The following is a 17,706-nucleotide window of genomic DNA, read 5'->3' on the forward strand; positions in this document are numbered from 1 at the left end:
AATAATTGTCTCTCGTGTTATTTATACATAAGTACGAAGCAATAATGTTCTGTGTTTTTTCTCTTTTGTTCACGGATGGAGGTCAAAAAGCTGGACACTTGACCGGTAGTTTAAAAATGATCATATTAAATATGAAAAAATCCACTGTGCGGCAGACAATTAGGCATAAGTGGCGTGAATAATTTTTGTGTCACAGCGGAACTTTTCCAGTCAAGACTTTTCGTATATACAGAGTGATTCAGGATACGTGAGCAGGACGTACCCTACCGGGTTGAGTTAGTGTAGGTTACTAGGGTAGAAGTACCGTTTTTGGCTACATTAAGACCGTTTTTGGCCAGTTCACATTTGAAGTAATAAGATAAAAAGCTATAGTAATAAAACAATATGTGTAGTACATTGCTCGCAGGACTGATGGCCGATGGGGTTAAGATCGCGGGATCGCGTTGGATGCGGAAAGCACAAGACCGGTCTGAGTGGAGAGCCTTGGGGGAGGCCTATGTCCAGCAGTGGACGTCTTTCGGCTGACATGATGAATATGTGTAATGAGATTTCAAAAGTTTATACTGAAACGATACAGTTTGTACTGTTTTATTACTATAAATTTATTTCAAACGTATATTTAATCAATAAATGGCCATAAACGGTACAGTGGCCACTAATGGTATTTCTGACCTATTATCGTACCAGTAGTAAGCGAGATGAACGTTATTTTTTTAAATGTTACAAACAAAAAATAATTATTAAATTATGCTCTGCAATTTAAGTTGTTCTGCAAGTTTGGGGGGTTTTACTAAATAATCAATTACTATGGTCACGTCTCCTGAATACCCTGTAAATAAGTTAAACTGTTGTCAATCAGCTGACGCAAATATGACGTATAAAATGTTGATAGAAGGAACTTTGTACCTCGAATGGGTAAAAAATAATAATAATAGTGGTTACCTACTTATGTACCATATTCTATTAATTATAATTACACAAAAACTTGACAATAACCTCGGGATATTATTACGTTTGGTACGTGCTCTTATTGTCAATTATATTAAGTTATAATTCTACTTAGAACTGTTTTTGCGAATGACAAAAAGTTACCCATTCAAGTATGATTTCGTTGTCATATTACTTGGTGAAATTAAATAAAGGCGCTGTTCATGGTGCAGTTTGTAACTACTGAATCAATTGTGACAATCCGTAGCAAAAGGGTAGCATGCAGCTTGCCATAAGGACCCTTTTGCTACGGATTGTCACAATTGTATACAGTCGCCATCAGATATTTCGGAGCGGCCAAGGGGTCCAAATATTTCTGAGCAAGACTAAATTTCATTTAATAAATCCTGCACACTACAAATACCATTTAAATCATAATTATTGCAATGCGATAAATATCTAAGCACTCTTTCAATAATTTCTTTGCATACGTCCAGCCAAAAATATCTGATTACACAAAATGTCAAACGTATCGAAGCAATAACGGCGTTCACAAAGATCTGCACCAATTATACTACGTATGACAATGACACAAGGTATATTTTCCTCAAATGAGCATATCTCTGTGAAAGCATTTATTGCTTATATACCTACGTTTGACATTATGTACGATCAGATATTTTTGGCTGGACGTACGCAAAGAAATTATTGATAATCATCGTGCTTAGATATTTATGGAATTGCAATAGCTGTAATATAATGGTATTTAGTAAATTTTACAGTCTGCAGAATTTATTGGAATTTGGTGTTGCTCAGATATGTTTGGACACCTTGGCCGCTATGATATATCTGATGGCAACTGTACTTTAAATTTTAAGTGCTTGCCAAACATCAGCAAATGTTCATGTGAGTGGTCCTTCTGGTTAGAGAATAGAGTTTAGAATAAGAATAAGAATAAAAACGTTTATTCGCACTTCGCAAATTACATACAACACAAAAGAAACAAGTATAAAGTAAATATTAATCTGAAGAAGGTATTTGCGAAATCGCGAAGCGGTCTCAGCTTAGCATAGTGCTGGCCGTAGAGGACAACGCTGGTCTTCCGCTGTGATCGCTTGGAGACTTCACGGAAGGCGACATAAATTCACAAAAAATAAATCAAAAAAGAAACAAACAAAAAGTAATAGAATTTAGATAAAATAATAACAATAATGAAAACAAACAGACAAAAGACACGTGTACAATAATAAAGTATAAACAACTCAGTAAAGGAGTCGACACACCATTCAACCATCCATAGACAACATTTTAAGCCGAAAAAATCGCACAAGTTGGATTTGATTGCGCGGTCGTAAAGACAACGAGTTTGAAGTTGTCTTTCGAGCGCCGTAATGTAATGCAACTTCCTTTTTTTGTTGAATATCTACTGGGCTTTAAGGAAAGGGGAGATAACTTCGCTTAGATCTTCAAAATGTAGATACGCGTGCTTTGTATTTTGAATTTTACAGCGCATTGGTTATTACTTTAATGCCCTAAATTATTGAAAATTAAATAAGTACTTAATAAAATATTCTTTAACGGGTGTGCAAATTAAAACACCCGTATCAAGAAGAATCTTATTAAAAAGCAAAATCCAAAATCAATAAAAACCCGTGAAACTGCCATCTCTTGGTGACAATGAAAACCGCCTCAACATAAAACCCAAGTAGGTCACAAAATTAGTCGGCAGCGTCGTAAAACGCGACAAAATTGACAAACAAACTGTCGACGAATTGCAAAGTGGCTATAACGTTTGATACCGACAAAGAGTACGCGCCGACTAATTAAGCCAATTGGCTGAACAGTTGGTTTACCTACATACGTGTTAATAAGGAATGCGGGGAAATTATTACTGTACCGCAGTTTATTAGTTAAATGCCGGGCGGAGCCGCAAAGCCGCATGGAAAATAATTATTATGCTAAGAACCGTAGTTTTTTGGACCTAATCGTATAGAAGGAAGCGCTTCCTTTTAAGCAAAGCAGAGACGTGATTGAAAATCCCTCTCAATTTCATCATAGTCCAAGAGCTGGTAAGCATTTTAGAGCAGGCATTTGAACCAGAGTACAAACCTGTAGGTTCAACAGTTTTTAATAATTGACTTTTATAAAGATGCAGTTGCAATTGCATCGAAATATTAGCAGCTCATTAAAGGTAATCATGGTCTCCATCTCGTAACAAATACATCAAATAATACACAACAATACTTACTTATTTTATGACATCTTAATACCAAAACACTGATCAGGCTTGATCAGGTTGTAGTATAGAGCTCAAATTAACCACTAAATTCTAAATGATAATGAGACTGATGGAACCTTTCTTTAAAGCATCATTTTTTGCACAAAAATGTTTTTGAGCTGTATTGTATGTAACTCATGCAATGCACTAGCATCAAATCCAAAAGATTCGTTCAAACGAGGAATAGTTATTCTCCAAAAATTCGCAACATTTTAGAAATTTGATTGCAAATAACGTAATTGGCAAATGATGAACTTCAATAACAAAGACAATGAAGATTCAAACCTAGAATTGGCGGTTTCGCAAATTCGGACATCAATTTCGTAACCAGCGGCGGTAACAAAAGTGTTCACACGGTTGCCCCGCGTTTTGTAATAGAACAAGCCTTTTGTTTGTTTTATAATGCAATTCTGTTGCGTCTGATTCTTGGTGGCACAAATGTATGTTTTGATATGTGTGAAGTAGACAAGACATGGCTGCTATGAGATGCCGAATGTGATTACCTTTATAGAGATCCCGATATTTTGACGCATGTATTAGTCGCTACACTTGAAATGTTGTATGTATGGTAAAACTAAATGTAAACAAACTTCAGCTGCCAGATTGGTAGAATTTACCTCCATTCAAGGATTTTAAACATTTTACTTACTTATCTTTTATTCTAATACAAACTAGGCTAATGTATTTCAATACAGAAATGTAAATGTTAAGATAGTTTAATGGGGGAATTTCAATATTTAAGACACCAATTGACGTTGTTTTGTTTACATTTAGTTAATTACCTAAACCTTTCAAGTATAGTAGGGGTAAAACTGTCTTTAAGCTGCCGTCAGACAGGTGTTTTTGCGCCGAAGAAGCGAGAGGATAATTGAAAGTATGGCAAAATTTCAATTCACTCCTATATAGCGCATCTTTGTTGGAAACAGGATGCATTAGCGAGGCGGAAACACGATTCTCGCGTGTCATCGCGCCGGCTTGCGCCTATTTGGTGGCAATTTTGGTGGAAATGGGTCGGCACGGTAAATTCTCATCCCACCTGGTCTTACTCCGCCGCACTGGTGGAAAAGTGGGTAAGGCTCACGAGCATTTTGCCCGCCCGTTCCAGTGTGTTATGAATATTGATGCATACGAACGATGGCCCGTTTCTACTAATATAAGGATGAATACTTCACTTCAAAGAGAAACTACTTGTATCAGAAGTTGACGCAAATAGTTATTGTATGCATCAATATTCATAACACACTGGAACGGGCGGGCAAAACGCTTGTGAGCCTTACCCAACTACCATTAGAATCATACTGGTCTTGTTTAAAGGGGTAATTGGCACCTACAATTTTAAGGCGGAATTTCAAAAAAAGGAACCACTTTCGTGTTATGATGATGAGTGAAGATTCTGGTGGGCGTTAATGCTGTTTAAGGTATGCTCTATCTACATTCAGATACTACGTGCTCGCTCTTACCATTTTGGAATCAATTTTTTTACTGCATCTCTTTACTTTTATAGCATTGTTATTCTTGTGATTATCAGATAACAGATTGAAGACTATAAGACGAACGAAAACAATACGAAGTTTTGGTTAATCGTGAACCTTTTTAGTAAAGTACTATTAAAAATGCACATACGTAAGGAAAACTATCATCTCCGTGGGAATGTAGTTAAACTCAACTCCAAGGTAACTTAATTGCGAACAAAGTAAATATATCCTATTATTTATTAACTTCCGTCGCAGTTTCCGCATTTTTAAATTATCGCAGATTTTTAAGATTTGCTTACATACTGTAATTATTTTATGGAAGAATCACGATTTTGAGTAAATAAATAATAATCTACAAGGTGTAATAATTTAATGTAAATAATTAATGCACAAGGCTATGATTAGTTTAAATTAATTGATTGACGAAATTAGTTGATTAATTATTATTAGATATTGATTCGAAGGACCGATGAATGCGGGTGGCGCAGGCTCGGATATTATGGCGGCGTTCTTTGGTGGAGGCTTACTCGTGTGTCCAGCAGTAGAGACGTCTTTTGGTGGACTACGATGATGATGATGATGATGATGAATTGATTAGTTCTAAGTATCTGTAGATTCGATTCGTAATTAAGTTTACACTTATTGAAGACCAATATTTTTTCCTGGTGTCGGTAGTCCTAAAAACGATTTCCATTATTTTTTTACACGATTACGTGTAAAAAAAAATGCAGTGGAGTACATGCAGTGTACTCCACTGCTAACAATCGGATTTTAAACTAAGAATAATGTCGTTGATTACCATAATTTTATTTGTCCTAATTTTAACCAGCATAATTTATAAAAGCTCCGATTTTTCAGTCTCATTAAAAATGTAATTGTCATTTTTTATAAACCGTACGTGAATATATTTCAAATCCGTCATCAATTATTGATAAAACGGTACCTCTTGGTCGCGTCATATATCATGAATTTTAAATGTTACAGAATAAATTCGGACCTTTATTATATAATTGGACGTGGATGGCCTTTGTGTCTAATTTATACTGTTGCCAAGCGGCCACGGAACCCTTTTTGGTTTTCTTTGGCGCACCTGGCCACTAACTACATATTAGGGATGCCTGTTGTTTATAAAACTTCCCACTAATATTATAAATGCGAATATTTGTAAGTCTGTTTGTTTGTTAGCTTTTTTACACGTCTAAACCGCTGAATCGATTTAGATGAAAGTCATTATACAGGTAGTTTGAGTCCGGAGGAACGGACATAGGATAGTTTTTGTTCCGGAAAATTGCATAGTTCCCGCGGGATAGCAATAAACGAGTTCTACGCGGACGGAGTCGCGGGCACCAGCTATAGCTATATAGTATGTGTATAAATAAACACGGGAATCGCCACAGAAGGGTTCACCGATTTGGTATTTTTGGTCGTTATGTTCTTGGCTGGTCGTTGATCAGTCACAACTTTTTGCAAGCTTTGATTTAACTTGTAATATTTGTGAGTAACATAAAGTATTGTGGTTTTAAAAAAAACTGTGGCTGTATGATTTGCAAACCATTATTCGACTCTTTCGCATAACATAAACTAGCGAAAAAAAAGATTGGAAAACAGATTGAGAGATTGCACTTTTTATGAAAACTACTTGGGTTGGTGTAAAGATGAAGCAAGCATATAAAATGACCTATTATGATCTAGTGCATAAAGTATAAAAAAATCGTCTCAGACCAAGGCAATCAAGTGTCAACAGCCACAAACAAAAAAGTCTATTATGTATTTATTGTAATTTTTAATTTGTGTAAAACTAAAATATATGGGTAATTATATAGCAATGCATGAAAAATAAAAGGTACCCACCTAGTAAGTGAATAATTGTTTCTACTGTTGCTATTTCATCTACTCGCAAAAGCAGTGTGTACTCGTAAACTCGTGAAAAGCAGAGGGTGAAACTCTATCATTAAACCCATTTTCCCCCTCGACGTGACTATATGAACATCTCGGGTCAAATGGCTCGTTTTATGCTCTTGTTGTACAATCTAATATTTCAAGATCACTGTAAAAAATACAAAAGTACCGAGTTTGACGGTGAAGAAAAAGTCCACTTTGGCAGCCCTGAAATCAGTATTGCCACACGGAAACCACCTGAGCCACCTGGCTGATTTGAAATGCGTCCCGCAGGCTTCGGAGAACCGTCTTGCGCCCGTAGGTCGGCGACCCCGCTTGCCTTGTTTATGGTCAGGGAACGGGGGAAATTTCCATACAGCCTCTAGTGTAAAGCGATCTCTAGACGGTCAAATTTGTTTGAACGTCAATTCATTCTATGAACTATAACCTCACTATAACAATTATTTTGCTCCTAGCTGCATGTATGTTCATGCACGTCCTCTACATGGAGGAGGGACTGTAAGCAACACACACACACCAAACTATCACCATCACCACAGTGATGCGCTTCGAACTCAACAACGACCGAATTCAACACACATTTTGGTGGTAGGACCTTGTGCAAGGTCCGTCCGGATTGCTACCACCATTTTGCTCGCTAATCCTGCCGTGAAGCAGCAGTGCTTGCACTGTTGTGTTTCGGCGTGGAGAGTAAGACAGCCGGTGAAATTACTGGCACTTGAGGTATCCCATCTTCGGCCTCTAGGTTGGCAACGCATCTGCAATACCCTGGTGTTGCAGTTGTTTATGGGCGGTGGTGATCTCTTACCATCAGGAGACCCACTTGCTCGTTTGCCATCCAGATGAATAAAAAAAAAAAAAAAAACATTTACTCGTAATGAGCAAGATCGCGGGTGAGCAATATAGGTAATTATTCATTGATATTGATTTGGACCTCCACAAAGTAATGCCTGATTAAAAAAATATTAAATTCATTCAGGTTTGAATATTTGATTTTGATTTGTCTAATGGGTATTCCTGCCGGTCGCACTCCAGCTGTATGTCCATTTTTCCAAGTTATTTTTAATAAAAAAAATATAAGATGGTAATCAATGTAGTGGGTCAACCGATTACAAATGAGCACACTGTCACCGTTAAGACTCCATAAAATTTAAATTCATAAATTAATTATCTGTTCTACACAACTTGCAAAACACATTTCTCAATACAATTGCACCGTATACAATAAAATTTTACCCCATACGACCGCTTGACCGCTTAGCCACAGCAGTCTGAAGGCCAAAGATTGTAGGTTTGATTCCCGCTCGCTTCCGATCAACGCTTAGAGCATTGGACTTACCTACCGGAGTAAAAAAAAACAGAATGTGTCAGTTTTTGACAATTTCACTATCTATCCGCATAGTGACGGGATCGAAAAATGCATTACTATACTACATTAATAGTGTCATACTTTTCGTTTTGTATTTAGTATATGCTGCTCCACTTCCGATTGATTAAACTGATTAAATTATTATTTTGTTTAACCTTAAACTCGTGTAAGAAAAACTTAAAGAAAGAAAGAAAGAAAGAATATTTATTTGCTTAAACATGGTAAGTACAATGTAGGTGGTTATTATAACAATAATAATTGTTTCGGTTCCGGTCATTGAACAGATAAGACGCACGTCAACAATCTCTGCGTTAAATTACGAGAACTCAGTGCAAAATAGTGTGATCAACTGTATATCTACTAAAATAATCAAATAAAACAGAAACAAAGAAGATCAAACAAAACACAGTGGAAATAAACGTTTGGGAAAAATTTACGACAATAACGATTAAAAACATAACCTTAAAAAGTGCAAAATAAAGTGAGGGTACTAGTAGAACAGTACAGTGTCAGTGGTATAAACACAAGAAAACAAACAATCTGTCAAGTGCCATTGATAGGAGTAAGTACTGACAATTCCAGTGTTGCCATAACGGTAAAATCTTACCGAAAATGGAGAAAAAAGATATGGAATGGCTCATGAAAATGCTAGATGAGAAATTGAATAACCAAACTTTTCTCATAACAAACTCTGTGACCAAAAATGTAATGGAGGCACTTGATGAGAAGATGAGATGCATCACGGAAGAAAATAATATTTTAAAATCAAAAGTATCTGAATTACAACTTGAAGTAAAGTTCCTGAAAAATGAGAAAAGGAAAAATAATTTGATATTTTTCGGAGTCGAAGAAATAGGGAAAACCGAATGTGAGCTTGTTGATTGCATAATGGAGGCAATAATTGAATCGGGCACACACTTTCAAAGCAACGAAATCAGCAATATATATAGAATCGGGAAACGTATCAACAACAAAAATCGCCCCGTCGTAGTGTCTATCACCTCATTATGGAAAAAACACATCATACTAAGAAACAAGTCCAAACTACCTCAAGGAATATATATTAAGGAAGATTATTCTAAAGAGGTGTTAGAAATAAGAAAGCAGCTTCAAATGCAGGTCGAACAAGAAAAGAAAAAAGGAAACATAGCATACATAAACATGATAAATTAATAGTAAAGAAAATAGAGACAACAACCAGAAAAAGGAAAAGAGAGGAGTCAGGTTCTCCGAACTCCTCAAATCAGAAAAAGACTACAAGTTCGAACCAAAAAACAACCCTCCACCAAACCCCAGGAAAAGATATCATAAAACCTAACATACTCAACTATGTTGAACGGAGAAGGTCGGGTTCATTATCGGAAACCCCAAAAAACTTGTAAGCTGCATCGATACCCGGAACCAAAATATGACAACCTTATCTAAACCAACTTTTAGTACAGACACCCCAATCCGGCTGGTCACCGTGGGGAAGAAGACTATTACCCTCCAACTAATTTGACAAAAAAACTACAACATAAGTCATACAAGAAAAGCCGTCAAAAAAACGATATAATAAATGTTGCAACATATAATACACTCTCTTTAAAAACGGATGAAAGCCTAATAGAATTAATCCTAGCTTTAAAAAATATTAATTGGGCGATACTGGGTCTGAGTGAAGTTCGACGTCTAGGAGAAAACATAGAAGACCATGGAGATTTTGTGTTTTACTACAAAGGAGAAACACCAGGCCAATATGGAACAGGATTCTTGATAAAGAAAGAATTCAAATCTTATATTGACGAATTCATTGGCATCTCAGAACGTATTGTGATACTTAATCTAAAGCTACCATCTAAAAATGAAAAGTGGTCAATTGTTCAAGTCTACTCCCCAACTGAAAAATCTAGCAAATCAGAAATCGAGTCCTTCTATTCCATACTAACAGATGCAATAAAAAACCACTCGCACAATAATTTAATAGTAATGGGGGATTTCAATGCTCGAATAGGGGAAAGACGAGATGGAGAGGAAATTGTACTGGGTCCGTATTGCTCAGGAATAAGAACAAGGAATGGTGAAATGCTGATCCAATTAGCTTACGAAAACAACCTAAAAATACTGAACAGTTCATACAAAAATCGCGAGAACAATAGATGGACATGGATACATCCAGATGGCTACCATAAAAACGAAATAGACTACATTTTAACGAATAGAAGTCACAAGTTTCAAGACTGTAGAGTTATCAACAACGTTAATTTTAACAGTAACCACAGAATGGTAAGAGCCAAACTACAACTACAACAAACACTCAAGAAAACCGACCCTTTATGATGAAGAAAATAAATAGCCTAACATTGGAAGATAGCGAAATATTAAAAGAAAAACTAGAACATTTCATAGAAAACACGAAAGATTACAATGTACAAAATAAATACAATAAATTTCAAGAACTCTTGTATACAAATAAAAGATGCAAACATGAAGGCAAAAACGAGAGATTAAAATGGATAAGAAACCGAACTAAAGAACTCATACAATCCAGAGCAGAATTAATATCAAAACCTGAGAAGTCAAAAATCATAAGAAAGGAAATAGCCAGAATAAGTAATAAAATTAAAGCGCAAATGAGAAAGGACCGTCAGATTTACAGATTGGAATTACTGGAAAATGTATACAAGGAACTGGAGGTATCAAAAAAGCTACCAAAAAACTATTAGAGAAGCAAAACTGGATACCAAATTTAATAAATAAGAACCTCAAATGTGAAAAGCGTCGTACAGAAATTATGTCCATGGCTACTAGCTTTTTCAAGGAACTATATGAAAGAAAAAATACTACACAACCAACAATTTTAACAGGAGGAAGCGAAGTGCCGGACATAACCTCTGCTGAAATCAATAAAGCTCTGAAAACACAAAGAACAGATAAAGCCCAGGATCGGACGGCATAACTAACGAGTTCCTTGTACTAAACAAAGACTACCTTATACCAATTCTCAAACACCTTTTTAATGAAGTACTGCATAGCGAAATAATACCCGACCAATGGACAACTTCGACTATAATACTCCTGCACAAAAAAGGGGATAAAAATAACATAAATAATTACAGACCCATCAGCTTATCGTCAAATGTGTACAAAATCTTCGCTAAAGTAATACTCTCCAGAATAACCAAGACCTTAGATGAAAGTCAGCCAAGAGAGCAGGCAGGATTTAGAAGCGGGTACTCAACCCTAGACCACATTTATGTTATCAAACAACTGTTTGAAAAAAGCAAAGAGTTCAACTTCACCTTCTATTGTTGTTTCGTAGACTACAGTAAAGCTTTCGACACAATAGAACATGAAACAATCTGGCAAGCACTGAAGAACCAAGGTGTCGAAAACAAATATATCAGAATACTAAGAAACATCTACGATAACAGCAAAGCTAAAATTAAATTAGAAGAAGAGGGAAACGAGATCCAAATAAATAGAGGAGTGCGCCAGGGCGATCCACTCTCTCCGAAACTTTTTACAGCGGTTCTAGAGGAAGTGTTTCGTCAGTTGGATTGGGAAAAATGTGGACTGTCCATTAATGGTGAGAACCTATCACACTTGAGATTTGCGGATGATCTGATAATCCTCTCGCCAACGAGTGAAGGCTTGCAGATGATGTTGAATGACCTGGATAGAGAAAGCCGCAAGGCGGGATTAGTCATGAACACACAGAAGACCAAAGCTATGACCAATGGGCAACAAGAACCTATCAAGATAGATAACAATGAAATTGAATATGTCAATGAATACATATACCTGGGTCAAATAATTTCTCCTTCAGACCTAACCATGAAAGAAATAGACAGACGCATTGGAAATGCCTGGAAGCAGTACTGGAGTTTGAAGGAAATTATGAAAAATAGTGAAACTAAAATAAATATTAAACGGAAACTTTTCGATACATGCATACTTCCTGTACTCACTTATGGGTGCCAAACATGGGCACTTACAAAAATACATATGAAAAAGCTAAAAACATGTCAGAACTCCATGGAAAGAAGTATGATAGGTAAAAAACTATCCGATAGAATAAAAATTGCTACCATTAAGAAACACACAAAAACAAAGGATGTCATAAAAACAATAAAAAAGCTTAAGTGGAAGTGGTCAGGCCATACAATTAGAGGAAGTGAAAAATGGTCAAAATTGGTCATGAATTGGTTCACAAGTCACAAGAAGAGGAAACGAGGTAGACCTTTTAGACGGTGGGTTGATGACATTAAAGCCGTTGCAGGTAGCACATGGACAAGAGTGGCCAATAATAGAGAAGAATGGCGACAGTTGGAGGAGGCCTTTGTCAATTAGTGGCATACAGACAGGGAGTCGATGCATAATAAAATTAGTAGTGAATGAGTGCACTGTATATTGTCTTACACTATAATATATAAAAGAAAAAAAATGTAACTTATTTAAACTGTCTGAATAAAGGCTATTATTATTATTATATTATTAATTGTTTGTTTCACATGTTTAACCGATAGAGGCATGCAAATTAAACATAATAATAATGTCAAATTGTTAATTAAATAGTCACTAATACAATATTATCATTTAGCTGTCATATATTATATGTTTACATAGATCAAATTAATTACTGCATCAATTATTGTTACTCTCAGATTATCATTCCTTATTTTCTAAAAACTCTCTTAACCCGCAGAAACATTTCTTTATTAACCATTTCCTTAATTTTGACATCAAAATTAAGGAAATGGTTAATAAAATGGTTATAAGCATTTTTATTTCTCTTATTTAATTAAGACTTATTATTATTAGCTAAATAACTGAATACTCGTACCATGTTTAAGAGTCGAGATTAAAAATCAATGTTTTGAACGTGACAATACGACGCATGATCAATCTGTAGTACATCTTGATAAGGCTAATAAATTGATAATGATAATATTAATTCCGACATACGGAAGAAGATAGAACCTTTGCAAATATGAATGACTTGATACTGTTTGTTTAATTAAGATAAGCTTATAAAGCCGTGTGCTTTGTTGTGAAGATTAAAGTTTCTATCTATCTTATCCCGGGTTCTGCCTTTTCGCAGAATTATTGTTTGCCAAATGTTTCATTTACCAACTCTCAATTTTCTCCAAAACCGAAAATTTCGAGGTATTTTTTATGCTTTTATAGAACACATTAGGTCAGTTATTAGGTTAGGTTTGTTTTATGAAACATGGTTTCGTAAAAAATCGTGAGTTAGGAAAAGGCAGAGAACCATCTTATCTATGTGTCTGTGTTCCTCCTCCTTTTTGCTGCACCGTCCGTAGTCGGGTGAAAAGGGAAATCGCTATCTCGTAGAATCTGTGCTTTTTCTAGACAGAAAAAGCCTTGCTTATCGAATTTCTTCTATAAAATATATTTCCATGTGTATTTACCACACTATCATCGTATTGAAGAATCGTATCCCATAGGGTGACTTGCCTTATTTATCAATATACGCGTAACGTCATGATAGGGCTCCTGCACGTTAGCGTTTTTGGCACAGTCTTCGTTCCAACTAGATGCCGCGAGTGTACAGTCTCCAGCACCAATATCTGACAACAAAGCGTGCACAAATATCTGATGCGAGTCGTATCAGATATTTATATGACTCTATTTCTAGGGCGGGTACCTCACAGGTCAGATATTATTGCAAGCTCAGTACCACTACCATAAGCTTACAGTGGCCGTACTCGATAGCGACGACGTAAATTATTTGTATGGAGAATTGTGCAGCGCCTTTACAAATAATTTACGCCGTCGCTAGTCGCTACCGACTACGGTCACTGTAAACCTTTGAGTATTTATCTACTCAAAGCTGTAAACTCATGGTAGTGGTACTGGTGACTGTGTACGTACTACGCCTGTGAATAGGCAGTGCAATCCCTAAGAAAAGATTATCTACTTTTCTTGTTTTATGGACTAGCAACACTATCGAAAACATATTACAAAGCTAAGTAACTTAAGGTAACGGCGCCTATTACCGTGGTACTTAAGGAAGTTTTCAAATGAGTCCCAAAAATTAAGGGTATCGAAGCTCCTTAACAAACGAGATTTTTTTTTTTATTTAAGAGCGTTTATTTAACTTTCAGTGTCTTAACTTTTTGGGCTCGTTTTAGTTATTAGTATTTGATAAAATAATTATTGAAATCAAAATACCCAAATCTTCTATTACCGTGGTAATGGACAGGCTGTGATTCCATTACCGCGAATTGAGCTTCTATTACCGAGGGTATAAAAAAACGGCAATTTCTACCATCGGTAAAAGGAACCCGACACATGTTTTGGAACTTAATACCGAGGGATTAAAAAAGGGTAATGGCTTGGTTCTGTATAATATATTGTACATCAAATTTTTTTGAGAAAATTTAAATAAAATACTAAAGTATGATTCGAATAGTGTATCCAGCCCATTGTATTTTATTATGCTCATGCCACCAGTTATAGTTTGATGTATGCATGCTGAGTAAAAGTCACAACTTTATCAAAAAAATCTGTACTTACGGTACCCTAAATGTGAATTATTTTAACAGAAAAATAAAATGTCACTCGGTAATAGGGACTTCTTTAAGAACTATTACCGACCAAAGACAATTGAATGGGTCGGGTAATAGATTCCCAAACATTCTATTACCGAGGGTTATGCGATCATTACCATCGTTAATTGGCTTAATTTGGAGTATTGCAAAATCTAATTCCGACCTATAAAAACTATAGGATAGAGTTGTGTTTGAATTACAAATCAAATATACTTATTACACCCTTGGCATATAACCAAATTACATAACTGGTAAGTAAATATAAAATTTCATCGCAATATTTAAACAACTTGGCAAAATAACGGTTTCTATAGAAACTACAAATTCAGTATTGAAGTTTTTGCTAAAATTAAGAGTTTGTTAATACTTTTCATACCACGGAATAGTTTTTTTAAAAGCGTGAATAGATCAAGATTGGAATAACTGTAACAAATTATATAACGATAATTTATACCAAAAATAAAGCTTGAAGAACCAAAACTACCACTTTAACTATTACCGTGATATACCACGGTATTACAATCAACAGTTAAAAATAGCGCCTATCGCCGCTGTATTTTTTTCCATTTTAATCGTATTTCCGGGCCGAAAATGTACAAAAAGTATTCAGAACTTGTACAAAAAACTATAAAAAGCCATTTAAAAACCTTAACATTAGTTCAATTGCCATAAATATTTTGTAAAACACTAAATAAGATTCGAGTCTGCTTGTATGTGGTGTCACGCGTTAGTATGGCAAATCCTCTTCCGTCGGTGCCGTTTCGGAAAATCACGAATTGCGAGATGTTTGATTCATTCACATACACTAGCGCTAATAGATACGTGAGTCGACTAAATAAGCTTTTATCTTCTAAAATATATTTTTTTAAGAAATCTATCGGTTTGGTTATAAAATGCGTATTTTAAATTGCCGCGGTGATGGCCGTCGATTTCGATACCCCCGGTAATAGGCGCCGTTACCTTATACATATATCGTTATTAAATCGATTCATCGAAAAACTTTATCTAAAATCGTTATTCAACGTTCACAAAAGGTTTTTTAAAGCGACAACCGAAGATAAATAGCATTATCGAGCGATAAACGCGTTATAAATTTGGCAAATAAGGAATAAACGACCTGACGAAGTGATTCTTCTGGCAACACTTAATTTGAGACTAACCGCGATTTGTCAAAATGTGGGTGTATCTATTGTTTATGGTTTCTATAATTTATAGCTTTTCTAACTGCAAAAAATGGACCCGAATATGGTTAAAATGAGTTTTTTTAAAGAAAAGGATTGACAAACGTAAAGAACGCATCATTTTGTTCCGTTTATGAATATTGGCATAATCTTATACTCTTATAGTTGTGATCTTCTGAGTTACCTACATTCGAAGAAACTTAGTCGTGCAACCAGGAACCTTTTCGCTACAAATATCGTGTGACATTCCAAATAACTGCCTAAGAAATAATTCTGAAATAATGCACCCAGCGAAAATGTTCTACTCTGGTATTTAGGCGATTTAATTTCATCGACTTTGTCTGTGTCGATTAAAATTGGGAAAAAACACGATTGTGAAAATAAGCTTCATTAAAAAAGCATATTGGGAAAAAAAGCATTTGGGAAAAACCAACCGACCAACCAACCGGCCGAATTGATTACTCGTATATGTTTTAACGGAGTAAGACTTAACTCAATCGCGAAATTGTACTGTCATAGAGAAAAGTATCAATAACGTTTCCTTTTTTTTACAGTCCCAACATGGAGTCGCCGGCTTGCATGTCGCCACACTGGCTTTCAACAATCGTTCTTCTCTGCTCATTCTTCTCATCACACTCACTCAATACTAAGGTAAGCTTTGATCTTTAGTAAAATATTAATAATAAATTAAATATTAAGAGCAAAAACTAAGATTATTTAAAAAACTAAATAGTTTTCGGGTAAGTACATCAAATGGTAAGAGTAAGTACATGATTTTTGTCTTCTTTCCAATGCTATTTGTAACGCAGAAATATACCAATGTAGTGACTTATGTTAAGTAAAGTTTTAAGTCAATAATTAATTAGTAGTTGACAAAAAATAGTAAATTAAGTAAGACATTATGAAAAAATAACTTAGACTTTTTTTCTCCCAATATTAATGAATTATGATCATGTTACTCATGTAGAACTCGTAAAAACGAATTAATTTACCCGTAAATGAACCGAAGATCCAATTAATATACTAACTGACCAATTAGTCAATTTGTAAACAAGATTGATTGCTAACACTCATGATTCATGAATATTAAAAATACCTAAAACCCAACACGTGACAGTTCAACGGATTCAATTCGCACTTACCACAGCACTTAGACACTGAATTACCTACCGTAAAGGACAAAGATAAAAATATTTATTCAAAGACATATATAAAAGAATAAAACGTGAATCGTTTTCCATCACGCATCATAATAATTCTGCATGTCATACAAACATTGTCGTATTTCAATGGGGCTTCGAAACTTATGATACGGGTAAAACCAGCAGGCGGGTCACCTGAGGGAAAGCAATCACCGCCGCCCATGGACATGTTACTCGTACCCATAACATTTAACTGAGAATAAACTATTGTTAATGCTATTACTTATACAGTGACTTACGAGTAGATAATTAACCCTATCGAAAATGCAAACTGAGACATGAGGTTTTTCTGTGCATCCATGTTTCAGTTTGTATTTTCCATGTTGTTTTACGGAATGACCGTAAAGTAACAAATTTGGAGTTGAAATAAAAAATACAAAAATACAAACATTGGAACATAGAACCTCCTCCTTTTTTGAAGTCAGTTAAAAAAAACTCCAAATAACCAATCATAGATAATTAACGGCTAAAAATAAAATAAATTGACAGCTGTCAAACAAAATGGCCGCCATTAGCATGCCACCGAACGGAACAATGCGACTAGATAATTGCTCCATTGCCGCTATAACAGCTTTTTTTTTCGGAAGTCTGTTTGCGAGCCAGCAACGCATGCATTATTCATTCAGTTACCGCATTACGCCGGTACTTTCACTAACTCTGCTTGCGGTTGTGAGATGTATTTGTGAGCGAATTTGCAAATAAATCACATACTTATTACTAAAATTCTAAACGTTTGCGTCTGTAGCGGTGATTCCGCCGACACTTTTGTTTCCGTGTGAGAGATCCGTTTCCGAACAATACTTGTTTTATTTAGAATA

The 17,706-nt window shown here is 35.4% G+C and overlaps 1 protein-coding gene across 6 annotated transcripts in view; it reads left to right on the forward strand.

Moving 5' to 3' along the window:
• Positions 1-17,706, forward strand: part of sona (sol narae metalloprotease) — a 233,509-nt gene that overhangs the window by 118,114 nt on the left and 97,689 nt on the right. For all 6 annotated transcript variants that reach the window (XM_074106892.1, XM_074106888.1, XM_074106889.1 and 3 more), the window contains exon 2: positions 16,241-16,337. In XM_074106892.1, the coding sequence (XP_073962993.1) occupies positions 16,248-16,337 (90 nt within the window). In that variant the 5' untranslated portion in view covers positions 16,241-16,247. The remainder of the gene's footprint in view (positions 1-16,240; positions 16,338-17,706) is intronic.

This window comes from Choristoneura fumiferana, chromosome 24 (genome assembly GCF_025370935.1).
Source record: "Choristoneura fumiferana chromosome 24, NRCan_CFum_1, whole genome shotgun sequence".
Lineage (NCBI taxonomy): Eukaryota > Metazoa > Arthropoda > Insecta > Lepidoptera > Tortricidae > Choristoneura > Choristoneura fumiferana.